This window comes from Penicillium crustosum (assembly GCF_028827405.1).
Source record: "Penicillium crustosum strain IBT 35664 chromosome Unknown utg000003l_segment0_segment0, whole genome shotgun sequence".
NCBI lineage: Eukaryota > Fungi > Ascomycota > Eurotiomycetes > Eurotiales > Aspergillaceae > Penicillium > Penicillium crustosum.
Genome location: NW_026623124.1, coordinates 5055424 through 5083072, shown reverse-complemented (window position 1 = coordinate 5083072; position 27649 = coordinate 5055424). Strand labels below are relative to the sequence as shown.

Genomic DNA, 27649 nt, shown 5'->3' with positions numbered 1-27649 from the left:
CTTAACTATATCTCATCCATGGATAATATACTCCGTACATCCATAAAACATAAAACATGAAAAAAAAAAGAATAGTAAGACACGGTAAATGATTACCTAGGTAGTACTCCAGTAGTACTCCAGTACCTAGTCGTCTCCACCTAAATCCCACCAGGTGGACCATCCTTGGCATAGAGAGACCCTTAGGGGCCTTCTCCTTCTCTACCTCTTCTTCTTCTTCTCTTTAAATGTCCGGGGGTGTGAAGTATATATATTGAGATATATATATAACAGTTCCATTCATTTCATCATATATATATATCTCTCTATATATCATGAAAGTCGTTCACGCTGTCCATGCTTATTTAAGCCACGGCATCCGGCGGGTTCGTCTCTCACCTGGTGAGACCCTGGATGCCGTTTGGGACTTTTCCCGTCGTTATTTTTTTCACTTTGGCCTTTCTTTCGTTATTCACGGCCAAATTGCTTCATCTTTATGCTCATATCAATTCTCTACCTCTTCCCCGACTATTCTTATGGGGTCTTACCTTCTTTTTTCAAGATGTGATGATTCTGTTGCTGTTTCGCATTCTTGCTCAGAAGGTCGCGTGGCGACCGGGAGCCGCTCTGCTTGCGATCTTGGTTATCCCCTCTAGGTAAGTGACCACGTGCCCTTTTCTTTTTCCACCTTCCACTTGGAGGGTTTTATCACCGGAATTTTAATTGATCGGAATGAGAAAAAATCAATTGATCTGATATACTAATAAATCATGCTACAGTTTAATCGTCTCGTTCATGGCTGCTGCCAATACCTCCTTTTATGTCTTCACCGGTGCCGAGATCCACTGGCGCCAAGCCAAATCCTTCAATGGTGATGCCGCTGCCATTCATACCCTGCTCACCGGTTTGACCGGGTTTTTGATTGTCGAGGGCATCCTTCTCACAATTTCTTTGTTCGCTGCCCATTCCATTCATGCAATCACCGGAGGAATCCTGCATGTCTGGGCCTGGCCTATTCGGTGGCTGTTTGCTCGTGTGCGACCGCACGTGGAGCCCTTGGTCCAGCCCTTGGTCCAGCGTTTCAGCCCATCCAAATCCCCAGCCGACCTTCCCGACCCTCGAATCTACGAACAAATCTCTATGGATGACAATGATGATCTTAGTGATAATGAAGAGGGGGATCATCTCTTGAATACCGCTCAACTACCCAACCGCCTCCCGGAGTCCAAGCGAGTCACCGATGGCGTCCCCCAGCGAGCCCTCATCCTGGGATTGTTCAGTCTCTTCCTCTTCCTCCGGTTTATGCGACCGTGGGACCCCGTTTATATGTACATGTCCACCACCCTGCCCTTGACTACGGTCATTGAGGGCGCCGAGCGTCACTCCCCCGTCGATACCACGGGCACACCGGCCCGTTTCGAGTATTTGGAGCAGGCCACTTCATTGGGCCCAGCGCCCCGCTGGAGCTGGATGTCCAAGGAACCGATCGCCGGTTTCGAGGACTGGGATCAATCCGACCCCCTGGCCCTTCACTACAACCCCCAGAATGACCCATTGCACATCTCCAACCTCGACAAGCCCGTGCTGGAGGAGATTCATAACGCATTGGCTAGCGGCGATGTTAAGATCAAGCATGTCGTTTTCTTGAAGCTCGAGAGTGCACGTGCCGATATCTTCCCATTGCAAAAGGACAGTTTCATGTACAAGCGCATCGCGGAAACATGGAAGGACAAGACGATTCCCCCAGAGGTGGTAGACCGCCTGGCCAACCTCACCCGGACTGCCGAGCTTTTGACCAACTTCCCCACTGGATTTGAGCACGACGATGCCCGTTTCCACGGCCGCAAAGCGTATGGTGGCATCAGTGCCAAGGATGCCATCACCTCCTCCACCTATACTCTCAAGAGTTTGACGGGAAGTTTCTGTGGTGTGACCCCAATGGTCGCCGATTTTAACCGCGAATTCGAGCACCACATCTACCAGCCATGTCTGCCCCACGTCTTCGACATGCTCAGCCAGCAACCCGATATCACCAGCGAGACTGATGACTTTACCAAATGGCCGTGGCATTCGACCTTTATGATGTCTGTCACCGAAATGTACGACAACCAGAACAAATTGACTCCCCACCTGGGATTCCGTGACAAGCAGACCAAGGAGACCATCATCAAGCCCGAGGCCAAGCATTATCCTGTGACCAGTTCCGAGATCAACTACTATGGCTACCCCGAATTGGAACTTCGAGAGTACATCCGTGATGCCATCGATGATGCGGAACGTGACCACCAGCGTCTCTTCCTCAGCCACCTCACCAGTACCACTCACCATCCGTGGGGAGTTCCGAACGACGCCTATGAAGATATGATGGGCTCAAAATCCGGTACCAACAATGATATGAATCGATACCTGAACTCGGTTGGTTATGTGGATGATTGGCTCTCGGAGCTCATCGATATCCTGGAGGAGAAAGGAGTTGCCAATGAGACCTTGTTCGTCATGGCTGGAGATCACGGCCTTTCCCTCCCCAACGACGGAGGTATCACCCCCTATGACAACCCTCACGTCGGCAGCTTCAAGGTCCCCATTGTGATTGCACACCCTCTGCTTCCTCCCGTCCAGATCGACACCCCAGTCATCAGCACCCAGATCGTCCCCACCATCATCGACTTGTTGATCGAGTCGGCATCCCTCAGCCAGGATAGCACACGCTCTGCCCGCGATATTCGCTCGCTGTACGAAGGTCAATCCCTGATCCGACCACAGATCGTCCAGCAGGACGGACGCGAAGCCTGGCATTTCACCGTCATGAACACCGGTGGTTCATGGCTATCTGTTCGGTCGGCCGCCCGGCCCGAGTTCCGCCTAGTGATTCCGCTCGTCAATGACGTGGAGTGGCGCTTCTCCGATGTTTCCAAGGACCCGAACGAGCTGAACCCGATCGAGCGCTTCAGCCTGGCCGATCTAGCAGCCGCGGTTGACAAGGAGTACCATGATGAGGCAGTTCTCGACTGGCTCTACAACGCATCCTATATCACCAACTGGTGGGTTCTGGAGAACTGGGACCGATGGAGATACTCCCCAAAGGCCACAGAAGAGGCCAAAGAAGACAAAAGCTAAGCCTTCTCATGAACCGACTTGGACGCGAATCTTTATTTATATCTCATCCATCTTAATACTTGCATGCCTCATCTACCAAGTGTCTACTTGGGATGGGCACTCTGGGTTTGCGACAATGCCCGCTATGGCGGGATCCGCCAGTATTGGTCCTGGAACATGGAGGTCGGGAGCAAGCCTAGCATAGCTTCGCCGGGTCCATCTTGAAGCCTTATGTTGATCGTTTGGTTCAAAGTCAGCCTCGAGAATGAGACACCGTGTGTCTCAGAGCGTGGGCTCCCGACAAATCTGGCATGTCGTCCGGAGTAGAAGCGATTCTTCTTCGTGTACTTGTTTATATATCCATCCTATTTATCGCGAACACCTGTACTTGATCATAACTGGATATCTTTTTTGTTCTATTATTGCAAATATCACCCTTGGTTCTCTCTCACATTGATGGTCTTTTCAACCTGCGTAGGTCCACGGGTGTCTCGGGGATACTCCCTACATGTATCTAAAGTATTGTAAACTACCCTTACTTAGGTTAGTGACTACACGTGTAAAGGAATCGATGGTTCATCAGATAGGTTTTTAACCTTCTATTGACTTAAAGATGTCTCCGCGGTCTATGATTATTGAACAACCTTGGAACCTACCTGGGTACCTCTCAAAAGATCTCCGAAAATATCGTTTTTTTTTTTTTTTTTAGGGCTATTATTATCCTCCAGCCTTACATCCCGAACTCCTCGCTTTTAGATGGTTTGGGGAGATTATTGATATAACAGTAGGTCACCTCTCCAAGCAATTACATACCTCCAATACTCGTATGGTTGTAGAAATTCAACGGTATATGATTAGTCTCTACTGCACATGGATTTGGAGAACCATGAGCGAATACAATCAAGCTAAAAAGGTCACAGAAATAAATGTGGGTGGCAACAGTTATTCATGCACATTAAAGTATTGCGTCAATGATCAAGGTACTTCCATAAGGAATATGTACAGAGGGGCTCGACGGGAGACCCGAAAGTAAACAAACAGGAAAAGGAGAAGCAAGAACCAAGTCAGTACTGATTTCCGCCACGCCGATTAAATGCTGTAGGTTCGAAAGAAAACACCCGGCGTGCCGGGGATGCAAGGAAGACTCGAGAGCCTCATTGCTCATGTCACATCGCTTCATGCAAACAAAGGAGATGGAAAAAAAAGAAACAAAGGAAAATCGTGGGAACGCCATCCACAACCAACAGAGAAGCCTCCAGAGAAACAAGGGATATCCAACTCCAACTCATGAACAGAAATCAAAAATTAGACTAGATGACGACGACATCACCTTCGGCATCTGCGGGATCGGAGACCATCATGTCACCGTATTTACCAACTGCCAGCAACATCGTATCATCCTCAAGATCAATTGCGCTGTCGTCATTGTTATGACCTTGGAAGCCCTGATCCTGAAGAGAGAGTCGCTTCTCACCGGGAGGGTGTTTGAAGTCCGGGTGCTGACTGGGAGGGTGGCTTGGATGGCTATTGTGAGTCACAGGAGGATTCGGGTTGAATTTGACGTCGGATTCATTTGATGGGTCAAAAGGGGATGTCTCGGAAACAGATGCATGTTTCATCTGAAAGTGGCCGACTGATTCGGAGCCAAACGTCGCACTTTGCAGGGATCCGGGGGTGTTGCGCATGAACCCACCCTTCTCTGCTTGCCATACCATCATTTCGTGGAAGAAGACTTTGGTCATCCACCAGGCACTAAAGCTTGGTGCGCCAGCCAGGGTAAGTCGGTGCAACACGCTATCCCATAAGGCATCAACTTTTTCAATGACACATTGCGTGCGGTGATTGGCAAAAGCGGCGGGGATGTTGAGAATGAACTGAACCCATTTGTCAGGGAAGTTGTACTCGTCTCCGGGAGCACTTTCCACAGGGAACTTGTGAGCCTCAACTGAATCGGGGGTATCAGGTTGGGTGAAGAAAAGCAAGCTTGTGGAGGGGTCGGCATCAGTCAGTGGAGTTAAGAGCGCACGGATGTCATGCTTGAGAATTTGCTCCGTCGCTAGCTCAGCACAGGTTGGAATGTTCGCCTTGGTCATCATATCTCTAGGATTGACCATCGTTTTGAAGTCGGTCCACATTTGGTTTCGGTTATCCGGGTGGCAAAGCCAGGCGGCAGCGGCATTGGCAGCCTGATTCACATCAAGCATGTGCTTGAGGAGATTGCAAAAGATATGCGCGGGTATCAAGCGTGCTAAAGAGACATGAGTTGGTTGAGTCTTAAAGGTCTCGGCGATGTGACCGCAAAGCCGTTGAGAGATAGAGTTAAAAGCGTCCAAGACCGGCTTAGGAACCACCTGGGTTGTTAGGGGGCGCCACAAACGCAATCATCTTCTGATACATCATCCAATCACATTCCTTGATCCAGGAAGCAAGGTTGGGATGGGTCAACAACTTTTGAACGGGAACAGTCAATGTTCCATGGAAAGCAGAGAAATATTTCATAAGATTTCTTTCCTTGCAATATCGGAAGCTGTCGATGACCGAAATACAATGGGAACGATATAGGGCCGCAAGGGCTGCAGCAACTTTCAAGTCGGTGTTTGCAGGTAAGTAGGCACGGATATCGGGAAGTTGAAGGGTATCGTTATCAACCAAGGTGGTCTCATCCATCGGGAACTGAAGCATCTGGTGTATCATTTTCCCAGCCTGCTGGGCTACATTCTCGCGAGTGATCGTTGCATCTGGCCCAGATGGGGTGTGGCCTTGGCAATTGCAGTCGGTAGGAGAGGCATTGTTCGGGAAGCGAGGAGCGAAGGAAGTAGTGGGAGATGGGAATATGGCAGTGTCAGCAGTCGGTTGCTGTACGCTAGCACTAGTCATTTGTTAGTGAGAGCAAACGAAGACTGATGTCAGTTATATCTCACCTTCTCGAGCGCATCGCACTGGCAGCCCTGGAGGGCATAGAAGCAGGGCCATTTGAATGATGAGCAATTTGTGGATTGAGAGGCGCAAGCTTTTGTTGCTTTTCCTCAATGACCGACAAATCGACGTAGTGATACTTGGACTCGCCTCGAACTCCAAGACGCCGGGTCTGTACATTGGGGAAGATGATGCGAACCAACTTTCCGAATGATGCAGGGTTCAGTACTGAGACGCGCTCTGTTCCACAGTTCTCTGCATAGCAGCAATAGACCCGGTCACGGCGTACTGAACCACTGCTCTTGCGACAATTTTCCCTCAGCCTGTGCACCCAGTTAGACGAATTGTTGCAGGGCATTTGTGGCAATATGTCTTACCAGATCATCGCGAAGACCTGCTTCACTTTCTCAGCTTTGCCCCCGGCGCCCTCATTCTTCATAACTTCAGCCGCCATTTGCTTGAGATTCCATCCCTCATACTGGCGAAGCAGCTTCCGCAACTCGTTGTCATTTGCCACAGTCGAGCTAGCTCCTCTTTTCTTTTTAGCGCCTGGCTCTGAGATCTCTTGGTCCTCCACGATATGGTCCGGAAGATGGTTCTCAACACCACTGTCATACAGTGGCTGGTATTGAGGGGCAGATACATTAGGCAAGCCACTTGGCATTTCGGCCTGTACAGAGTGGTGGGAAAGCGGGTGACCCTGCATTGGGTGATTTGGAAAGTCTTCGGCTCGAGACATCCCGGTATGGGTCTCTTGCATTGATTGATCCAGCGGTCCGCCGTTATGGTGTGAAAGCTGATGCCCAAATCGCATTAGCATGTCCTCCGGGTTGTTGAACATATGCTGGCCCGTTCCGACTTGCGATGGCATAAACTGTGGGAACCCGTCGAGGTGCTGGTCTTGGGTTTGCTGGGTGGTACTCGAGTGGATGCTTGCTGTTGATCCTCTGGACCGAGGACGACGGCTAGCCCTTGAAAGGGCCTCGGAGCGTGCTCGCACAGGGTCTGCAGTACCTGGCCGGCTTTGAGGAGCAATCTGTGTTGTCTGGGACACTACACTGCCCTGGGAGTGAGCTCGGGCTTGCAAGCACGTTAGCATGAGGAACCAAATGACCCGCAAAGGATACTTTTTTTTAGTGCTGTACTGCACTTACCGAGTTCTGGCGGCATCATGCTCTGCTGCGTTTGAGTTAGTAAGTGGAGGAGCCGGTAACCAGGGCGATGGCCAGTCGTTTGTCTCGCTTCGCAACGTTCACAAGACCATTCAAATCCAAAATTAGGCAGGCACACCCGACAAACAAAATAGGTAATCCAAAACAATCCAAGAACATTAACCAAAAAGTGACGACTTGTCGCGAGCCTTGGGCTCTGAAAGGCTAGCCGTGTTGTGTGAGTCGAGGGAGGATAAACAGAAAAGGGCCCGTTCCTCTGACAACGTTGTTTTTCCCATCCAGTCACGTGCTTGCGGTCAGCATTCCCAAACAAAAACAACTCTTTTTTAACAATGAGCAGAGGAATGATTCACGTTTTAACATGGACTTGGGGTTTATTAAGGACAAGGAAGATAAATATTATATTATAAATATACTCAGTGTTGTTTACAAGTTACAGTATTTCATGTGTCTATGTTCCGAACTAGAGCTCGAATGGGGTCATATATCACGTGATCTGTGTCAACACTACCTTGTATAGGGCTTTATATAGACCCTGGAGGACCAAAATAATAAAACACCTTGGACAACATATATCAGGCAGTTATTTCTTCTTATAGCTATCCTACCCATATGTCAACAAAATACTCTTGAGGTGGGTGCATCGGAACCCTTGCAATCCCCATTTTGGACCTTTGGGGGATACAATTACATCATTGGGACCGACACTCACAACACACAGCACCTTTATATACAACCCAACGGAGTGGACGTGGATATACTTTGTATATGTGTGATGTAGTTGGTTTGATATGGTGTAAGAGGCATTACATCCAAGGTACCACTGACCACCCTCTTTGTATTTCTTTGAATGCTGCTCAGGTACGATGTATATATCTATCTCCACTACAAACGTATAAACATTCTACATGATCGACACTACCCAGACTACTCTGTAGTATTTACTACTATACCCATGGATCTCACGAATTTCCCTGTCCTTTTTACATAAACAAGTACTTTAATATGAAATTTATGCATTTGCCAAGAAAGAAGCGAGTGGTCCGACATTAGGAACCACGGAAATAGTAGGTAAAGGTCCACGCGGCCTACAAAATTAGGAACCCATACAACCATACCCTACTCCGTACAAGCATAGTACATCGATTTGGATCGGCATTTGAAACATTTTCCTTGGCATTTAAAGAGACAAATCAGATGGCGTAGTCTACTTTTTTGTAGGTAAAGGTAGGGCTGTGATGTCACTTATTTAAGGAAATATTATGTCCAGCCCCTCCCCCTCCCTTCCAAACATCCCCCCATTTTCTCCAACTCGACCCCCCAAAGACCCCAATCATGAAGAAATTCAAGGAGAAGTTTGAACAAGGAATTGATCAGCTAGAGGGGTCATTCAAAGGTTGGCAAACCGAGATCTCTCACATTTTATCAAAATTAAAAAACTAATGTAATTGACCAAGACACCCATATCCACGATGTCAAAGCTGAAGCTACACATTTAAAGGCCAAAGTTGGCAAGTTCTTTAACATCATAAACCCAAACCATCGCCATGACGAGGAGCACGAACAAGCGACAGACCGTAAGCGCTCCGAGATCGCAGACTCACACCGCTTCAAGTCTTTTGCACCCATCCACGATGGCAATCGCGTCAAGTGGTATGTCGATGCTAAGGACTACATGTGGGCAGTCTCTGTGGCTCTGGAGAAAGCCACTGAGACTATCTACATCGCCGACTGGTGGCTCTCACCGGAACTCTTCTTGCGCCGCCCTCCCGTCGAACACCAGGAATGGCGGTTGGATCAGGTCCTGAAGCGACGCGCGGAAGCAGGCGTCAAAATTTATGTCATTGTCTACAAAGAGGTTGGCAATTATCCTACTGTTGTCAGGGAAAGAACTAGACTAATCCATCTATACTATAGGTCAACCAAGCCCTCACCTGTAATTCCGCACACACTAAACATGCCTTGCGCAACCTTTGCCCCGAGGGAACTCCTGGCTACGGCAATATTCGAGTGATGCGCCACCCCGACCACAATATCTTTGAGAACGCAGCTGATATGACTCTTTACTGGGTACGTGCATGAGATCCATTAGTCGGGACTGAATTAACAATCAAAAAAAGGCGCACCACGAGAAATTCATCGTCATTGATTACAATGTGGGCTTCATCGGAGGCATTGACCTTTGTTTCGGACGATGGGATGCAAACCAACACCCACTGGCTGATGTCCACCCAACAGGTTTGCGGGATGACATTTTCCCGGGACAAGATTTCAACAACAACCGGATCATGGACTTCCAGAGCGTAGAGGACTGGCAAAGTAACGAAGTAAGCAAAGTCGACTTTGGCCGCATGCCCTGGCACGACGTGGCCATGGGCTTGCAGGGTGACTGTGTGTATGACATTGCCGAACACTTTGTCTTGCGCTGGAATTTCATCAAGCGCGATAAATACAAGCGCAGCCACGATGTCGACTGGCTGCTAATGGAGGGCCGCACAGGCGAAGACGAAGATATCATCGCCGTGCAGCGACCCAAGTATCCTTGCGGAGACTACATCCAACACCCACTGACACCCCTATCGACCAAGCCTCGTGGCAACGTGGGCACAGTGCGCGCTCAAATCGTGCGTAGCAGTGATGACTGGAGCAGCGGCATTCTGAACGAGCACAGTATCCAAAACGCGTACTGCGAGACCATCCGCAATGCCCAACACTATGTGTACATTGAGAACCAGTTCTTCAGTATGTCCGCATCCTCTTCTCGCGGGGTACTTCGCTAACCTTCATAGTCACTGCCACTGGTGATCAACAGCGCCCGATTTTCAACACGATCGGCCGAGCGATCGTCGAGGCTTGCGTGCGCGCAGGCAAAGAGGGCCGTAAGTTCAGGGTTATCATTGTCATCCCCGCAATTCCTGGATTTGCTGGCGATTTGCGTGACAATGCTGCGTTGGGTACTCGAGCGATCATGGACTACCAATACAAGTCGATTTGTCGCGGCGAGCACTCGATCTTTGGACAGATCGAGAAAGAGGGTATCGACCCAAGAGGTAAGTTTTCTGTTTGGTCTTTTTTTTTTTTTTTTTTTCTTCGGTTTCAGTTGCATGTCTAACGAGCTCATTCAGAACACGTCTTCGTGTTCGCCTTACGCGCTTACGATCGAATCAACAAAACGCCCGTTCTCGAGGAGCTCGAGAAGCAGGCCGGTGTCACATACCAGGATATCCAACGCGGTATCGCAGAGACTATCATGAGTGAAAGTGTGCACCCAGCAGTGGGTAAAGATGGCGACGATAACGAGAAGGACTATGCAGCCGATCAAAGTGCGAAGCAAGAAACTCTGCGCAAGCTCCAGAATTTCCAAGACAAGGTCGAGCAGAGAAAGGCCGACGATGGTTTCCACAGCAAGGATTCAGTCTCGCATTGTAGTATGTTGAACGGAGGTAAGATGGCCGACGAGACCTGGGAGGGTGACCCAGAGGCCGAAAAGGCCAACTTCGTCCAGGAGGAGCTGTACGTGCACGGCAAGGTGTGTATCGTCGACGATCGCACGATCATTTGCGGCAGCGCCAACATCAACGATCGGGTAAGTAGACCACCAGCGCCTCATCCCTCGTCACATGTGACGCATTGAGTTCTATTTTTCTGGTCTGTATCATCAGCTGATATTAAATGCTCCCCACAGTCCCAGCTTGGCTCGCACGATAGTGAACTGGCCATCGTAATGGAAGACCAAGACTTAATCGACAGTCAAATGAACGGACAGCCGTACCGCGCATCCCGATTGGCCGCAACGCTCCGGCGGCAACTGTGGCGGGAACACCTTGGCCTACTGCGGGCGCAAGAATACGACGGCACGGGTGACCCGAACGCGCAGCCACCCGATGAGTCTCTTAACAAGATCGATGAGGGGCCGGAGAACGAGTTCGTGATGGATCCACTCAGCGATGGGGTCTGGAACACCTGGACATCACAGGCGACCGGGAACACCGAGACGTATCGGATGCTGTTCCGGGCGGACCCTGACGATCATATCAAGACTTTTGAGGACTATGACAATTTCCGTCCACGGGGCACCCACAAGGAAGGACATCTGTTCGATCCGTTCATGCCGGCCAAGGATGTGCGCGAGAAGCTGGATCTCATCAAGGGTCACCTGGTTTGGTTGCCATTGGATTTCCTGCGCGACGCTGAAATGGCGGAGCCTGGGTTGGCTGTGAATCAGATTACAGAGGTGAGATTGATTGGGGTTTCTTATTTTTGCTATATTTACGAGGTTACTAATTGCTCGATAGAGTATCTACACCTAAGTCTACTGAAGGGGTGGGGGAGATCCGCATATTTGCCCTGTTCACATAATCCGATCTGTTCTTATTTTAGTATTAAGGAATAAATGCAAATTATATCCATTAGTCTCTACTCCGTACTCCGTACAATAAAAAGAAAGATGAAGCAATGTAACGTAGGGAAACATGTCCGATAACGGAGTACACAGTTCGTACATCCCCTCCAAGACCTTCAGAAGCCCTAAACAGACGGTACTTTTGCAAAAACCAAATCTCCCCAAGGTCCGTAGTGGAGAAAGAATAGAGTTGTCCCAACCCCCTGGGAATCCTCTATTTCCACTTTATTTATTTTTATTTTTATTCTTATTGTATTTGGGATTATTTGGGATCTTCCGGGACTACTCCGTACCTTTGCTTTTTTGCTTCGGGTTCGCTGAACCGCACTTCCGCCAAAAGAGATACATCTCATTGTCATTTAAATGGCGATCGGAAAAAGATTCCTCAGAAAAGGAATGGACTAGCTTGATTCTTGGCAATGAATATTAGGTACTTTAGGTACTTTTGGTACTTGTAGTAATTTGAGTAGGGAATACGAAGTACGGGGTACTTTTATCACTTTTATCACTTTTATCACCTTTAGTACGGAATATATTCTCTCTCTCTTTTTGGAATTTTCACCTGAGGCGTAGCTGAACCGAGACCGAGACCGAGACCGACACTTTGAGCATGACTTTTTAGTAGGATTGGGGGGGGGAAGATCAGAGCCCTACATATGTACATTCAGATAGGGTTCACTACATAGTACATGCTGTAACTAGCCCAACACAGTCTCCCCCAGGATGCGGGAGGGTGGCCATGTTAGGTGGGGTGCATAATTGTAGCATAAACGACTTGATATAACAGTCCATAAAATAGAATGTCACCTGGGCAAGATTGTCAAATTATGTCAAATAATGTCACATTTTTCCCTCAGGAAATCTAGATTGAGAAACCGTAGAATACAAATTGGCAGGATAAAACAGAGTAAAAAAACAATAGAGAAAGAAAAAAAAAAAAAAGAAAGGTCTAAGTATAACTCCTCCGGATGCGAGATGCAGTGCATCAAAAACTTTTGGGGACTTTTTGGAACACATCAAAATGCATAAACACACGCCAAACGAGGCCACGAAGAAAGTGAAAAGGAAAACCCAGCCCCAAGGGGTTGGGTGGGAAGTACCCTTGCACAGGGTTCATGCAGGGTAGATCAGGGTAGATCAGTTCTGTAAATGCGAGAAAGCAAATGCAGAGGTCTCTATGAGGAAGTTAGCCTTTTGCAAGGAGCGAATCTCAAACCATAGAGTTCACAAGGGATCTTACCGTGCTTCCATCTATCCCTTATTGGTGTGGCAAGCATTGCACCGACAATGACCACAAATCTTGCAGCGCCAAATGGCCACAAAGGGTCCCGAGTTACAGTCGGAGCAGCGCCAAGTCAGAATGTTGCCATTGGTAGCCTGGACAATGGCGAAGACGTGACCGGAGCATTGGTTGGCCATTTTGATCAATTGACTTGGGAAAAGAAGAGCTATTTTATAGTTAGGATGTGGTTCCTTTAATGTTCACCACTCCCGAGACTCACATATTAAACCAAACCCGAGGGACTGGAAGCTGGTGTCGATCACTTGGAGAAGCGGAGAAGGGTTCCAAGTACTTGGATTAAGGAAACCAATAGGATATAGGAAGAAGGAGAATGGAGTGAAAAGGGTTTGGAGAGCAAGTTTGCAAAGGGAACCTTGAAAGTCAATCGAGAAGATGAAGTGAAGATGAGACTCGAAAACCCGGGCAACTCAATCATTATATACTTCTCCTCTGAAGACAACGGTGAGAAGGGAATTGTAGATACAGCCAGTCCAGTCAACTCAAGAACTGAAAAATGCACACATCCGATGACGCATGTAACCTGATTGTTTGAATTCCTCAAGAGAGAAAAAGGAAAAAAAAAGGGAAGGGAAAAAGAAAATCCAAATCCAAAAACAAGAACAAAAGTAGAATTAAAAGAATAAGTAAAGAAATAAAAAGAGAAATGTGTTTACGTATGAGAGAAATCCCAATAGATAGATGTACCGAAATCGTATCTTGCATAGAAACTTTGGTGAGACTAGGTTGATCCTAGTCTAACAAAGAGACAATAGAGTCTTTGATAGAGATCATGGAGATCGGAGAGACATGATTGGAAGTTTCAACGTAAGAGGACGATTCCGAGAAAGCTGGGGGGAACCGGAAGAGACCCGAATAAATTATTAGTTTCAATTGCTTTTTTTTTCTTTTCTTTTTTTATTATTTTAGTCTTGGGTTAATGTAGCGGATTGGGAATATTAAAGGGGGGGAAGATAGGAAATTAACTTAATTGGAGGTTAAGAAGTCCCAGGAAATCCCAGAAATAGGACTAAAGTGATAGGTATAATCCTATAACCCGACTAGAATGAGAAGTGGAGCTGAATATAGGACCCGAGACATGTCCTGTCCCGACGAGCTGGATTAAACTGAGATTCGGAGGTTTCGATGTAGTTAACGGTGGAGTATAGTACTTTTTGTTTCTTATTTTTCTCTTTCGATCGGACCTTTGCATCCCAGTAACCCGGTTCCGATCGAGTGCATATTATAATAATTATATACGAAGTACTCCGCACGGAGTACGGAGTATACGTAGTAGGATATCCCGTTACCATGTATATGATCCACGGAATGAAGCATAATATCCTCATATATCCTGTATCCTATGGTATATATTTATTATATCCTCTTTTGTATACATTTTCCTTATTCCTTTGGAAGAAAACCTCCCCCCCCTGAAAGTCCCAATATCAACTTTTGATACATCAACTTCGCCAGACGCTTAGACCGAAGAGAGAGATCCACATAATGCTCCTCTGGTCATTTGTACTATTTCAGATTTCAGCTATTTCAGTTTCAGTTTCAGTTTGAGAACAATTGCAACCAATTCAACTATTTACCTCTCAGCTGGTCACATCAAGTGACAAATTCAGTTGGGATATACCCCCCGGCATTAGTGCCGGTTTGGCGCTTGCATGGCCCAATTGCTTATTGAATAGCCGCAAGGCCCTGAAAATCAAAAAAGAAAATCCACCAAAAAAGAAAAGAAAGAAAATCAAAAACTACAGAAAATGGAATTGTTTGAGTCTTTCGTTTAGGGTGATCTCTGTCACATCCGTAAATCCACATGTTTGTTTGACAATTCTACCACAGTCTAGCCAAGCCCTTTCTCCAGCGACTGGATGGGGCAGTTCCAGTTCTTTTTCTCATTGTACAAGAGTACAAGAGTACAAGAGTATGAGGTGAGTACAGAGTACCAAAAAGCACCGAGAGCAAAGCCCAATTGGGGTGAGGGTGACACAACGGTAGGTTTCTCCCTACGTAGGGTCGAGTCCTCTCTGCAACTATCAACCTAAAAGGGGTATTCAAACTATACCAAAGGGGCATGGACAGGGATTCAACGGAAAAAGACTACATTTCCGAGGGGTTTGCAAGGAATGCTTGAGTTGACCTTAGGTCCATCTGTGTCACCTGAAGATTCCAAACCGGCCCAGCCATAGCCGATCGAGATCTGTTCGGGAGATGAGATGGCTATACTTAGCGACTCTAGGAACCAATTGATCACGCCAAGTGACCTAGAACATTGGGAAAAAGGTGGGAACTCAGCTCCAACTGTCTCACGGTCGATCAATGGAAACCTGCACACCGACACCCCCATATTGGAAGCGTCTACGGAGTACTCCGTAGATCCCCCGACTCTCGTGATGGACACACTCTGGGCTCGACGATCACCAGACCATGACCAAATCACAAACCGGCTTCCAGAATCATTCACGGTCAACCGCATCGGTGCGACGGAAATGAATTCAACATGACAAGAAAATCGATATCGTTAGAAAGGAAATCCTCGGCACTGCTAGATGTCTACTGTCTCTACCTACGGAGTACGCAGTACCGGGAAGTTTGCTTGCATCATCGAAGAGGGAAATGTCAAATGTGTAGATTATTGTTTGCTATTCAAATTACTTTATGTTCGAGATCGCCTCTTACACCACTTCCACAACCACAAGGCCAATCATTCCGAAGAACTGAGAAAGGGGTGACGTCTCCATGCTGTAGACTCCGAAGAGAACACACAACATGAAGTAAGAAAACAAGATCCAATTTAATCTGCCAACGCTCCGTTAAGAACACCTTGTGGAAAACGAGATGCTCCTGCAGAACCCAGAGTGGACTGCATCGCTGGTTTGAGGGGTCGTGATGTGATCACTTTACGAGGCCGAGAACGGCAGAGTGGCAACGGGGAGGACAGCCGGGGAACAAGGAAGGGGGAAAGCTCCAGAACGGGTCGTTCATTTGATAGGAAATAGGTATCATGTCATCAACGGTTGCAGGGGAACCTGCACATCAGTAAGCAAAAACGCCCTAGAGAAAGTATCTAGGTCTCTCTTTGCTTGGTTTCGTTATTTTGTTTTCCTCGTTACTGCCATATGCCTCATCAGTCGTTAAGGTGGAAGAGAGCCGAGACGCTGCTCGTTGTTAGTAGATGGTCACACGACACCAGGGTCGGTGAAAACAAACCTTTCGCCATAATGGTGCCTCCGGATGCTCTCTGCCAATAGACTCGATACGTCAATGACAATCAACTTTTTGGATCTCCGCAACATCGACGGTGAGATCGGGAAAGTGTTGGTCACGACAATGTGGTCGATTGAGCGACAAGCTTCCATCTGATCCAAGGAGTTCTCCCCGAACAATCCATGGGTGGCAATACAGTAAACCTTGCTGGCCCCACCGCGCTTGACGACAGTCTCTGCAGCCGCGATCCACGATCCGCTCTTGTCAATCATATCATCGACAAGGAAGACAGACCGATCACGCACCTCACCCACCAGCGTGATGGTCCTTTCATCGACATGGCCGCCACAGACACTAGCTTCGTCGTCAGACTCCACTGCATCAAATGAGCCACCAAGCGCATGATCAGGAGGCTGCGATGAGACGTTGGAGATCATGGAGTTAATCATAGAATCAGGAATAGCCTCTGTGTTGTCATGGCTGCTACCACCTCCCGGTGTGGTGCCACCAGACTGTGACTCTTCGTTGATATGATAATCATCATCAACCAATTGACCTTGGACCAGGCGACCGGTGATCACATCCCGCACACGCACGTCCGTGTATTCGTATGCTGCTTCCAGCTCCGATGGGCGGCGAGCCGCAGGTGGGGTTTCAGGGCGCAGAAGATACCGCTCAGGAGGGGGGGTGACTGGCTCTGGCTCTTCCGGAATGGGAGGTGTAGCAGGTGTCCTGTTAGAGCTATGCATATGAAGTTCGAAAGGCCGTGCTTCCTTGGTTGAGATGGGATCTTCATCAACGGCGTCGAAGAAGACCGTGCTATCGGACATAGTGGCCACAGGGACCTTCGGACGCCGACGATCCGTCGTCACGATACCGAAGTTGAGCTTCAAAGTATCAGCCAGCGAGGTGACTCGCTTGGTTCCGCCAGCATTCTTGCTAACTACCACGGCGTCTTTCCAGCCGGTAACATTCATCCGGAGCCAGCGGGCAATGAAGGGTTCGGCGAAGAGGTTGTCGACCGGCTTTCCGAAGAATCCTTGCATCTGGGATGCCTAGGAGCCCATCAATATCCATATTACAAAACTCAACATCGCATAGAAACATACGTGCAGGTCCATGGTGATCACATGGTCCACGCCAGCGATCGTGAGGAGATTGGCAAGCATGCGGGCCGTGATGGCACCACGATGACTCTTCTTCTTGGATTGGCGCGAGTATGGGAAATATCTCATTTGAGAGTCAGCATTGTCTGTGTTTTGAGTCAAACAGGACGGGCAGCATACGGCATGACCGCTAGAGAAACGAGTTAGTGGGGTAAGCTTTTGTATCTGGAGTGATCGGCAACATACCTGTAATGGACTTCGCTGAGCCACCCTTGCACGCTGAGATCATGATCAGGAGCTCCATAACACTATCGTTAATCTTCTCGCTACCGCTTTGAATGATGTAAACATCCTGGTTCCGCACCGAGGTACCGATATTGACACTGGTCTCGCCATTGGCAAATTTTCCTAGGTTAGCTTTGGCAGGCACAGTGCCTAAACGCTCGCAGATAGTATCTGCGAGGCCGGGGTGGGAATTCCCCGAAAATATCTGGACGCCCCGCATGATTTAAGAAAAAGACATGAGTGACGTGAAAGGAAGAGAAAAAAGAAAAAGAAGAAAAAAAGTTCGGAAGGGAAAAGCTCGGGAAGACTGCGGGGATGGATTGTGTCGCCCACCGTACAAGTTTTCTTTATCGGGGGGCCGATAAACGGGGGGGAAGAAGTTGCATCATTCCTACATCCCACCATGTCAAAGTTCCCAGAAGTACAAGGTGGAGGGTCATTGATCATCGCTTGGCAAATTAAAGACAAGCATGTACTAGTCGTAGGTGGTGGAGAGGTACGTGATTCACATTGATAATAGCTATATCTCGTTTTCTTTTTTTTTTTTTGAGGCTTGGGACTGATCTAGTTATATATCTTTCCTAGGTTGCTGCTGGACGCATCCTCCACGCCCTCAATGCCGATGCCCGAGTCACTGTGGTTTGTCCAGCCGCTGGACTAAACGAAGAAGTAGCCTTCAGGGTGGCAGAAAAGCAAGTCACACACGTTGATCGAAACTTTGAGCCATCCGATCTCGATAATGTGGACATGGTGCTCTGTGCTATCGACGACCCGGAGGCTTCAACACAGGTGTGGAAACTCTGCAAGGAGAGGCGAATTACTGCCAACATCGCTGATGTCCCGCCTGAATGTGATTTCTATTTTGGGAGTGTTCACCGCGATGGGCCATTGCAGGTCATGGTCAGCACAAATGGGAACGGGCCCAAGCTGGCCAGTATTGTGCGGAAAAAGATCGCGGAGACTTTGCCAGCGAACATGGGGGCAGCTATTGAGAATGTGGGAAAACTCCGGAAGAAGCTTCGGGTGGTTGCACCGAATCCTGACCAAGGCCCCAAGAGAATGAAATGGTGGGTTACAATATCCCGGTTCTTCAGCGACAAGGTGTGAGCTAATTAATGACCATAGGATGTCTGGTGTTTGCGAGACATGGAGCCTCGATGACCTTGTACAGATGACCGAAAAGGACATGGACAGTGTATTATCCTTTTATGAGTCGGGTAAGATCCCAACTTCAGAGGAAGTGCAAAATAAGTAAAAAAGGAACAAATCAAGAAATATTTTATCTTATCAATACAGCAGCTATGCGTCTAAAGTAGAACAAAATGCTCGGACAACACAAGACCCCGAAGAGTCGGGTTATAAAACGCCGAAAATCAAGCCCGCGGCGAGGATATCCAAAAAAATCATGCAGTAACTCAGACCTGGCTATCGCGGCGCGAGGCTTTTTGGGAGACAGAGCTGCGCGGGCTGATAGGGACATCCAGGGGACTGGGCGGAGCAATGCCCAGTCGAACCTCGCCGATCCGGCGCAGCAGAGACTGGAGGGCAACGCGAATCTCCGGGTTGAGATCACGGCTCAGAAGCTCAACTCCGAGCGGGTAAAAGGTCTCAATATGCTTATTAAAGTCATCTTGCGGGAAGTTGGTATATCCATCAATGACATCGACCACCACCGGACGCCAGGCGACGATGTTGCGGTGTTGGGTGTCTTCTTCAAGGCGGACAAAACTGCGAATAATGTCCGCACAAAGTCTAGTGGAATTAGCAATGGACGGGAAGGGGGAGGAAAAAGTAGGGGGAATTAACTTACGGAATGAGTGCAGCCTCGGTCTCTGCGCGGCTGCTCTGTCTTTCCTCTCGCTCGTCGTGATACATTCGGAAAAGAATATGCACGTAGGTGGAGGCACTGCCGCTCTCCTGCTTCAATAGATTAGGAGGTTGCTTCATGAATCCCTGGCGCCAGAGTTGCATCCGCAAGTCTTTATCCTCGTTGAACTTCTTCGCGAACTGGTAACTCTTTTTCAGCAGCCCCATGAGCCGGAGGAGCTCACCACTGGGGATCTGTGCATAGACAGTTTCATTCGAGAAAAGTTCGTGGACAGTTTCAATCATGAGTAGCTGCAGAACGCAGTTCGTGATTATGCGGTTGAAGTAACGACGCCGAGCTGCAGTGACAGCTGCTGGTTGCTGCTGGTCGGACTGAGGGCGATAGTCTTCTAATTCAGCGCGGGCTTCACTTTGGACAGGAGGATCCCCAGTTTCGTGGAGAGAAGATGCGCTTTGGGATCCGTTGGGCTCCAATGAATCAGGCAAATCTGTTGTTGCTACAGCAGCATCTGGAGACTGCGTGAGGTCCCCGTTAACTGTCTCGGCTGGCTTAGATATCGATACAGCAGCCGTGAAAAGTTCATAAGCTGTCGTTTTGCTGAAGAGCTCCACGAAGGCTCCAACAATCTGGGACCAGTGCTCCTGTTTGAATTTTGCAACATTCTGCAAAATCAGCTGTTGTAGGCAGTTGCTGCCAATCCGTGCAATCGTGTCATTTTCTTGACAAATGCATAATGTCAACAGTTCCAAGAATCGGCTCAGCATATACTCCAAAGCATCAAAATAGTGCGTGAACAGGGTAATCATGTTCCGTAGCGCCTGGATCATTGTCGTGGAAAGCCAAACTGAAAGGTCTTCGTGGTTTGGAACTTTAGACATTTCAGACTTAGACTGAAGGACCACGAAAATCGGGCAGAGAAGCTGTCTCCAGAGGACATCCCAAAAGTCCCTGGGGAAATCGCCACCGTGTCGGATGAGCGTATCGAAGAGGTATGTAAGTGCCCGTGAGCGGACCTCGAGATCATCTCCTGTCATAAGTACATCCTGGAATGCAATAAGAATCGGATACCAGAATTGTTCCTCTTGTGATTGACGGGTAAGTTGTTTAGCAAGATTGGTTCCATTGTCCTGGAAGGTGGCCGCCGAGGCACCGCGGTGTGACAGGGGACATTCTGGGGACCGTAGCATTTTGGTGACGGTAGACCTGAGGGTCTCAATTGCCTGCAGCGATTTCTTTTGAAACTTGGAGTTCTTTGAGAATTCAGTCAGGCATACAATGAGATCTGCAAAGGCACCTTGGGTGATCACTATGCCAAATCTAGTATTGTAGACCTGTGTGACATGGTCAAAGGCCATGTTTACGATTCCCTCTGTTTGATGAGTTAGCGAGAGCGACAGAGTAAATTAAGCGGCATGGCTTACCATAGGGTTCCCGTGCTGCGACTGTGAAGACACCAAACATGGTCTTCCATCCCGAACGAATATTGTCGCCACGGGCCTGAATCATCTGAATTAGGCACCGCAGAATCATGTCCTTGACAGCGGCAGTGGTGCTGTTTGCCATCACGTGTTCGAAAGGCTTAAGGAAGTCCTTTTGGAACTTGAAGCCAGGCAACTCCTCGATCTCCATGAAGCGCATTGAAAGTTGCCGGAGCGAATCCAAGGCAAAGAAGACGACCATGGTATTAGAGTGGCAGCCAACTTGATTAAAGTGCTGACCCAAGACGTCCCAGATCTTAGACCATTCAATTCTGACACGAGTCATGTTGTAGTAACTGATCTCGACGAGCTTCTGCAAACTGTATGTTCGGGGCGAATCGGTGTGACCGGAAGATTGAATTTCTTGCCAGCTGACCTCACTCAAGGCCCGAACGAAGTCGATAATGGCCTCATGCGACAAATTGGCAGTATTGGTGAAGATGCGGTCCACGCCACGTATCATATCTGCCGAACGGCTCTCCATGGCAATTTCTGGACGGAAAGCAGTTGGCCCATTCACAGAACGAGGGCGAGCGCGTCGTGTACTTTGCATAGATCTGCGGGGGGTATCCGCTGATGACGGTGCCCTTGAAACATCAGGCAGCGACCCCTCATCAACACCATCACTCAAGAGTTGGAGCCGATCAAGTTGACTGACACATGTCAAAACATCCCGCCACGAGCCCTGCAGGTGGTTGCCCTCGGTAAAGGCGACGTCGAGCAAGGCTTTCAGGGCCTCGACATTTTTGGCCATCATCTCCCTCACGTTTCCAAGGTTAGTGAACTTGGCCAAGGCGGTCACAAATGCCACACGAGGAGTCTCTAGGTCGAAGGCACAGCTGATCCGGATGGACAGTTTGAGTCCTTCCATGCAGAGCCGGATGGTTTGCAGGTTCGATGTGTCCTGCATCGGCGCAGACAGACCAGATAGGAAAGACATCCACGTGACGTTGAACATGGAGCCAACATGACGATCCGATGTTGCGGGAATGAAGTGCGAAAGCGCATCTTTAACTGCTGTCTTGCGTTGGGCTCGAATGAGGGAGCGATAAAGTTGTTCCGTCTTGTTTGCCATTTCCTCAGAAGCCTGTGCGTATTTCTCACCCTGGATGTCTCGTCCAACGGTAGCAAATACCTGTCCGGCTCTGGTGGCAAGGCCAGTGGGAGCGGGGGGTTGAGGGTTGAGGTTGGCAGCATGTTCCTGTTCGGTATATAGCACGATTTCGTTGCTTCCAATCTCCTCATAAATCGCCCCAAGATAGTCGGACGGCAGGTCTTGGCTGTCATTGATCCCGCGGTTGTTCTTGATGAAGTCCTCCTTGGTCATACGGCGGCCCTTCATTTTTGAACTGTGTTGATCTGTGTTAAGTAGAATCACCGAGTACGCAAGCACATATGCGGTGTCAGCGTTGGCGAAGGCATTGGGGTTTTGAGTTGTATACCGTTCGGCAAATTTCAGCATAAACCGATCGATCTTTTGGGCTTCACCAGGCAGGCGGAAATGCTGCAAAAACGAGCGCAGGGATTCAACGAAGCGTCGCTTCGTGAATTCCATCAGATCGACAAAAGCATGCATAATGGCAATGTTTTCCGGCTCTCCCTCACCAAGATACTCCCCCAGTACGGCCTTGTCAATGCGGTCTGTGCGAAGCATGAAGCTGGCAATCTCTTCAGGAGACTCGGATTTGATGAAGCCTTCTTTTAGGAGGGCCTTGATGCCACGCTTGGGCTTGAAATTGAATTGTTGGACGGCATTTGTGAGAGCAATCTTTCGTTGCTTGACTTTTTCAATCTGGTTTGGATCGTCTTCGGGCATAGGTGTGGACCGGCCGGTCCCACTCTCGAAAGACTCAGGATGCGGTGAAACAAGCACGCTTGTGTCCAAGGACTCGCGGGAGTTGTCCATCGATTTAGAGGGGATGGCTGCTTCGGGCTGTTCATCAGTGCGATGTGTGGCCCAGTTGTCCAGTGAGCGCAGTATCGCCACAAGACATTCCAGACCCTGCTGCTTCAACCCGTACTCCGATGGGATGTGAGGCATTGAGGGCGGCGGAGTAGGGATAATGTGGGCACTTGTCAAGGAGGGAGGGAGAGTTCCTCGGTGGTGCCATTCAGAACCAATAGACGTCATTTTTGTGTGCTGTTCTTGGTACTGATGCTGCTGAGAAGATGATGTTACAACCGGCACACTCGAGTACCGGGACAATTGCTCAATGATACTAAGAAGGTTAGTTCATGCCGAATAAGACCAAAAATTCAGTAATACATACTTTTGGAATATATTCTCCAGCGCGGTTCTGTCACAGTCATAGTTGAGATAGATTTCAACCAGAGCGCGTGGATCACCGCCTAGCCTCTCCAGGATCTCCATGAAATACTGCTTTTGGAATGCAGGAGCCCCGCGCTTCTCGAGGATAGCCAGATAAATTTCTTTCAAGAACACTTCGAGTTCCTTTTTCATCATAACCCGCATGTCCTTCAGCATCAGCCAGAAAATTTCACAGCAAACTTTAAAGACGTGAGGAACGGCGCTCGAGCCATTGCGACTTAGACTCAGGCACAAATGGGGCCGTACAGCTAGAAGAAGATTCATTCCATCGACGCTGGATGAGCTGTTCTTGATTGCTGCCAGAGGGGATATGAAGGTGGCGGTGTGGTTATTGATGAGATAGTGGATCAAGTGCAACGAAAGTAGCTTCGACCTCATGTTCTGGGATTTGACATCTTGCTGCTGCTCGTGAGTCAAAACTTTATGGCTCAACTTGCAGAGCGCTCGGAAAACCAAGAAGGCATCCTTGACATAAATCTCGTCCACGTCGTCCTCGGCCGAGCTATCATCGTCTCTCTCCTCGGGAATGCCCGACATCGATCTCGTTGCTGACCGCTTAGCGCGCGTAACTGTAGTCGGCGCGTTGTCGTTGACAGTGGTAACTTCCTTAGGCGACTCGAAACTCTGTAAGGTGAGTTTCTCGCCGGTTGGCTCTTTGGTTACGGGTTGATCGGCCACAGACATGGAAGCTGCCTCCGAGGTTTGGCCCACATCACTCGCCGATGCATCGAGAGTGGAGGATGGCTTTTCCAGCTCTCGCACTCGAAGCTCTTTGAGGTCCATCCGTGTCCGCACTCGATCAAAGACTGTGCTAACCATTTGTGTAAGCGACCCCTGAGCGATCTGCTGGTTTTGACTAGACTTGGAGTAGATAAAGATGTTGTAAATTTGGCGGACGGCTTTCAGGAGACCAGCTCCATGCACCACAATCTTATCGTTCAGGACCGCTGCCAACAGTGATTTGATGATCTGCTGTTGGATTTCAACCGCCGTGGCTTCATTCTCGAAGCAGTCGCAGATCGCATCGATAGCACGCTCAATGAGTGGAGGTTGTTCGCGGGTGGCATTGTTGTCTGTCTCGGCAGATGGGAATGCGAAATAGGAGTATGTGATCAGCTTTCCAATGCAGTCCAATGCAGTTACCTGCAGAGGAATGCTGAGGGCTTTGCTTGCTAGATGCAGAGGACGGAAGATAAGCTCCGGATCGATTGCTTGCCCATCTGGTTGCTTAATATTAGCCAGGGCCACCTGTGTGGCATCCTCTAGCTTTTTGTCCCTCCGGGCGTCCCGCGAAGCAGCGATGTTGTCCAGAGCCGTGACAATAAATACTGTCGAGCTAACCGGGGTAGATCGCTGCGTCATAAACGTAGCAGTTGTTGACCGCGAGTCCGATCGCAGCCTGTTTTCTATCGCATCATTGTCCTCCCGGGGAGGTTCCTGAATCGTGGGCGGACCGTTTGTTTGGGGTTCTTGTTCAGTCTGTTCAGGCTCATCCTTGGGCGGCACGTCTGGTTTTTCTTCATCTTCCTGGACCTCGGCTACTTCCTCGTCGCCCTTCTGGTTTGATTCTTGTGATTCAGTCTGCTCGGGCAGTGTGGGCTCGTCGGAGTTTGGTACTGTAGGAGGTACGTCGGGGGCCTCGACGGGTTTCTCGGGCATTTCAATTGATTGAGTCGGCTCAGAGCCGAGTTCGGTGTCCGCCATGGTCAAGGAGACTCCGGGCGGAGTGATCTAATTAGATCAGAAACATCGAACGAGCAAACGTGGGGAAGCTTGAAGCAATCGCGATGACATGTAAGGACGGGGGCTGCGTGTCTTCTCCGAATCGGGACTAATGCATGCTTACCTCAGCCAAGGATTCCAGGTGTCAAGGTTGGCTGGAGCCGGAGATTCCACAGGCCCTCACCGGCTTTGTTTTACCCAGCAGAATGTTGATTGTCTGGTTCTGTAAACCTACATATGTATGCCTGGACATACTAACTATCCGTCTTTCACATGCATTATATACCATTTATAGTAAAAAAAATATAGCGGTATCCAACTCAGAATAACAGTGTCAGTAAAACTCTATTTTAAGTAAGTATTTCCTTAATCTAACTTGCTTTTAGATGCTTTCCAATGTTCTTCTTATGGGTATAGTAAAAGCGGTGAGGCACAAATTGGCCCATAAAAACAATAATACACGTACCCGGAGCTTGAGACCGTAAATTACAACACGTGACTATATCGGAAGAGGCCGCTGCCGCTCCTCTCACCGGGAGCCACAGGTAGCTCAACAGAAAAGTTCGTGATTTAGAGGCATCTCCTTCCACCCCAACCTTATCCATTCTCGGCCCTTCACGTTTCCTCTGTGCCGGGCTCTTTTTATTTCCTCATCTCAGCGTTAAGGGCCTTTATTCCTTTCTTTTTCATAATCACAACAAGTCTCCGGCACCATGGTTGCGTCAGCTATTCGGATGCGCACCCCGAGCGCCATGTTCATGTCCAGAGGCGCCGCCGCTATGCGCCGGCCCCAGGTCTCCTCTAAGCTCCAGGAGGTGATTCAGTGTGTTCCACTAATACCAATTGTGATTGCGGGTTGATGCTAATGATTTTTCCACTAGGACCCAGGTGCCTGCGCTCTCTGCCCTTTCCCGCTTCTACGCCTCGAAGTGTATGACAATTGATTTATTCCTTTCTCCCACATACCAATTCTAACATGTCTATCTATAGCTTTCCCTCCCCACACACTCATCAGCATGCCGGCTCTTTCGCCGACAATGACCGCTGGAAACATCGGTGTGTGGCAGAAGAATGCCGGAGATGCCCTTCAGCCCGGTGATGTCCTGGTAGAGATCGAAACCGACAAGGCACAGATGGATTTCGAGTTCCAGGATGAGGGTGTCCTCGCCAAGGTTCTCAAGGAGAGCGGCGAGAAGGATATCGCTGTTGGCCAGGTAAGAAATTTCCCGGTTTTCTCCGTGGGGAGTGATTCGTCAATCTAACTTGCTCTCTTGATATAGCCCATTGCCGTCCTTGTTGAGGATGCTGCCGATGTCTCCGCCTTCGAGTCTTTCACCCTGGCTGATGCCGGCGGTGATAAGCCTGCCCCCGCTGAGCAGAAGGAGGAGCCTAAGAGTGCTGAGCCCTCAGCCCCTGCCCCTGCTGAGGAGGCACCTGCCGCCCAAGAGCCTGAGACCTCGGGCGAGAAGCTCCAGCCCAGCCTTGACCGTGAGCCCTCTATCAGCCCCGCCGCTAAGGTCTTGGCCCTCGAGAAGGGTGTGTCCATCAAGGGCCTCAAGGGTACCGGTCGTGGTGGTGTCATCACCAAGGAGGACGTTGAGAAGGCCAAGCCCGCCACCACTGCTGCCTCTGCCTCTGCCGAGGCTTCCTTCGAGGAAATCCCCGTCAGCTCGATGCGCAAGACCATTGCCAACCGTCTGAAGCAGTCCATGGCCGAGAACCCCCACTACTTTGTCTCCACCACTCTCTCGGTTACCAAGCTTCTGAAGCTCCGCCAGGCCCTTAACGCTTCCGCTGAGGGTCAGTACAAGCTTTCCGTCAACGACTTCCTGGTTAAGGCCTGCGCTGTTGCCCTTCTGAAGGTCCCCCAGGTTAACTCCAGCTGGCGCGAGGAGAACGGCCAGGCCGTGATCCGTCAGCACAACACCGCTGACATCAGCGTCGCTGTGTCCACCCCCACCGGTCTGATCACCCCCGTTGTCAAGAACGTTCAGGGTCTCGGACTCTCCAGCATCTCCAAGCAGATCAAGGACCTTGGCAAGCGTGCTCGTGAGAACAAGCTTAAGCCCGAGGAGTACCAGGGCGGCACTTTCACCATCTCCAACATGGGCATGAACGCTGCTGTCGAGCGCTTCACCGCTGTCATCAACCCCCCGCAGGCCGGTATCCTGGCTGTTGGCACCACCCGCAAGGTCGCTGTTCCCGTCGAGACCGAGGAGGGCACCGTTACCGAGTGGGACGACCAGATCGTCGTGACTGGTAGCTTCGACCACAAGGTGGTTGACGGTGCCGTTGGTGGTGAATGGATCAAGGAGCTGAAGAAGGTCGTCGAGAACCCTCTGGAGCTTCTGCTGTAAACAGCAAAGCTCTTTTTGTTCTGACTTATCTGTAATCTGTATTAAAACACCTTGCCCTCCCCCATTAGACCGTTACATAGGTCCCATTTGTTTTTGATCTCTTTAGCAGCTTTAAATCCTCTCAATGGAATTTTCCTCGACTTATTCTACATCGGTTTTGATGTTTTTTTTTTTGGCAAAGTTGCTGAGAATGTCTGATCACGTAGGTGGCTGATGCCTCGGGTCAGGACCATTCCTAACGTCAGATAGACTAAATGGGTTATTGTTTGAACTAACTATTTCAATAGAAGAATATCTTAGAATATATTCAAGGTCCATATATATGCCTACATATGTAGGTACATGTTACTAGCATACAGGTATGAGATCAACATCTCTGCGGAAATTAACCCCATGGAACCTTGGTAGTGGGCCCAGGTCAATGACGTGATGTCACACCCCAGCTTCCTTGGTATAAATCCTGCCTTTTCCCCTCAAACTCCCT

General features: G+C 49.2%; 8 protein-coding genes across 8 annotated transcripts; 5 read left to right on the top strand and 3 right to left on the bottom strand.

The window, feature by feature from the left end:
* Positions 1–546: 546 nt before the first annotated feature.
* N7487_009030 (sulfatase domain protein) lies at positions 547–3096 on the top strand (the record flags this gene model as incomplete). The annotated part of the gene is made up of 2 exons (XM_056876760.1): positions 547–635; positions 759–3096. The coding sequence occupies 2 exons, from the start codon at positions 547–549 to the stop codon at positions 3094–3096; spliced, it is 2427 nt and encodes an 808-aa protein (XP_056728948.1).
* Positions 3097–3159: 63 nt separating this feature from the next.
* N7487_009029 (uncharacterized protein) lies at positions 3160–3402 on the top strand (the record flags this gene model as incomplete). Its single annotated transcript, XM_056876759.1, has 2 exons — positions 3160–3289; positions 3329–3402. The coding sequence occupies 2 exons, from the start codon at positions 3160–3162 to the stop codon at positions 3400–3402; spliced, it is 204 nt and encodes a 67-aa protein (XP_056728947.1).
* Positions 3403–4385: 983 nt separating this feature from the next.
* Positions 4386–7385, bottom strand: N7487_009028 (RFX family transcription factor; the record flags this gene model as incomplete). Its single annotated transcript, XM_056876758.1, has 5 exons — positions 7146–7385; positions 6369–7071; positions 5997–6314; positions 5449–5944; positions 4386–5426 (listed from the first exon to the last, which is right to left on the bottom strand). Exons 1-5 carry the CDS (start codon positions 7162–7164, stop codon positions 4386–4388), a joined length of 2577 nt encoding a protein of 858 aa, XP_056728946.1. The 5' UTR covers positions 7165–7385.
* A 1050-nt stretch (positions 7386–8435) lies between these two features.
* On the top strand, positions 8436–11496 carry pldA (uncharacterized protein; the record flags this gene model as incomplete). The annotated part of the gene is made up of 8 exons (XM_056876757.1): positions 8436–8559; positions 8621–9021; positions 9081–9233; positions 9284–9905; positions 9953–10213; positions 10289–10749; positions 10849–11397; positions 11459–11496. Coding segments are annotated over 8 exons (2586 nt in total), but the record flags the coding sequence as incomplete, so codon positions are not given.
* A 4119-nt stretch (positions 11497–15615) lies between these two features.
* Positions 15616–17764, bottom strand: N7487_009026 (ribose phosphate diphosphokinase subunit PRS1). The gene is made up of 4 exons (XM_056876756.1): positions 17413–17764; positions 17170–17312; positions 16064–17115; positions 15616–16011 (listed from the first exon to the last, which is right to left on the bottom strand). Exons 1-4 carry the CDS (start codon positions 17669–17671, stop codon positions 15981–15983), a joined length of 1485 nt encoding a protein of 494 aa, XP_056728944.1. The 5' UTR covers positions 17672–17764; the 3' UTR covers positions 15616–15980.
* Positions 17765–17854: 90 nt separating this feature from the next.
* N7487_009025 (bifunctional precorrin-2 dehydrogenase/sirohydrochlorin ferrochelatase MET8) lies at positions 17855–18706 on the top strand (the record flags this gene model as incomplete). Its single annotated transcript, XM_056876755.1, has 3 exons — positions 17855–17947; positions 18037–18518; positions 18577–18706. 3 exons carry the CDS (start codon positions 17855–17857, stop codon positions 18704–18706), a joined length of 705 nt encoding a protein of 234 aa, XP_056728943.1.
* Positions 18707–18780: 74 nt separating this feature from the next.
* Positions 18781–24790, bottom strand: N7487_009024 (Arf family guanine nucleotide exchange factor SEC7; the record flags this gene model as incomplete). Its single annotated transcript, XM_056876754.1, has 4 exons — positions 18781–19203; positions 19262–20648; positions 20701–22976; positions 23028–24790. 4 exons carry the CDS (start codon positions 24788–24790, stop codon positions 18867–18869), a joined length of 5763 nt encoding a protein of 1920 aa, XP_056728942.1. The 3' UTR covers positions 18781–18866.
* Positions 24791–25521: 731 nt separating this feature from the next.
* N7487_009023 (putative pyruvate dehydrogenase complex, dihydrolipoamide acetyltransferase component) lies at positions 25522–27165 on the top strand (the record flags this gene model as incomplete). The annotated part of the gene is made up of 4 exons (XM_056876753.1): positions 25522–25631; positions 25690–25739; positions 25799–26022; positions 26089–27165. The coding sequence occupies 4 exons, from the start codon at positions 25522–25524 to the stop codon at positions 27163–27165; spliced, it is 1461 nt and encodes a 486-aa protein (XP_056728941.1).
* Positions 27166–27649: the final 484 nt, after the last annotated feature.

Bases quoted from the DNA above. Each gene is read 5' to 3' on its own strand.
- N7487_009026 (XM_056876756.1), bottom strand. From the start codon at position 17,671: ATGCGGGGCGTCCAGATATTTTCGGGGAATTCCCACCCCGGCCTCGCA. The intron at 17,313-17,412 runs GTATGTTGCCGA...CTCAAAACACAG, and splicing joins CTCAGCGAAGTCCATTACAG to ACAATGCTGACTCTCAAATG. The intron at 17,116-17,169 runs GTATGTTTCTAT...ATGGGCTCCTAG, and splicing joins TGATCACCATGGACCTGCAC to GCATCCCAGATGCAAGGATT.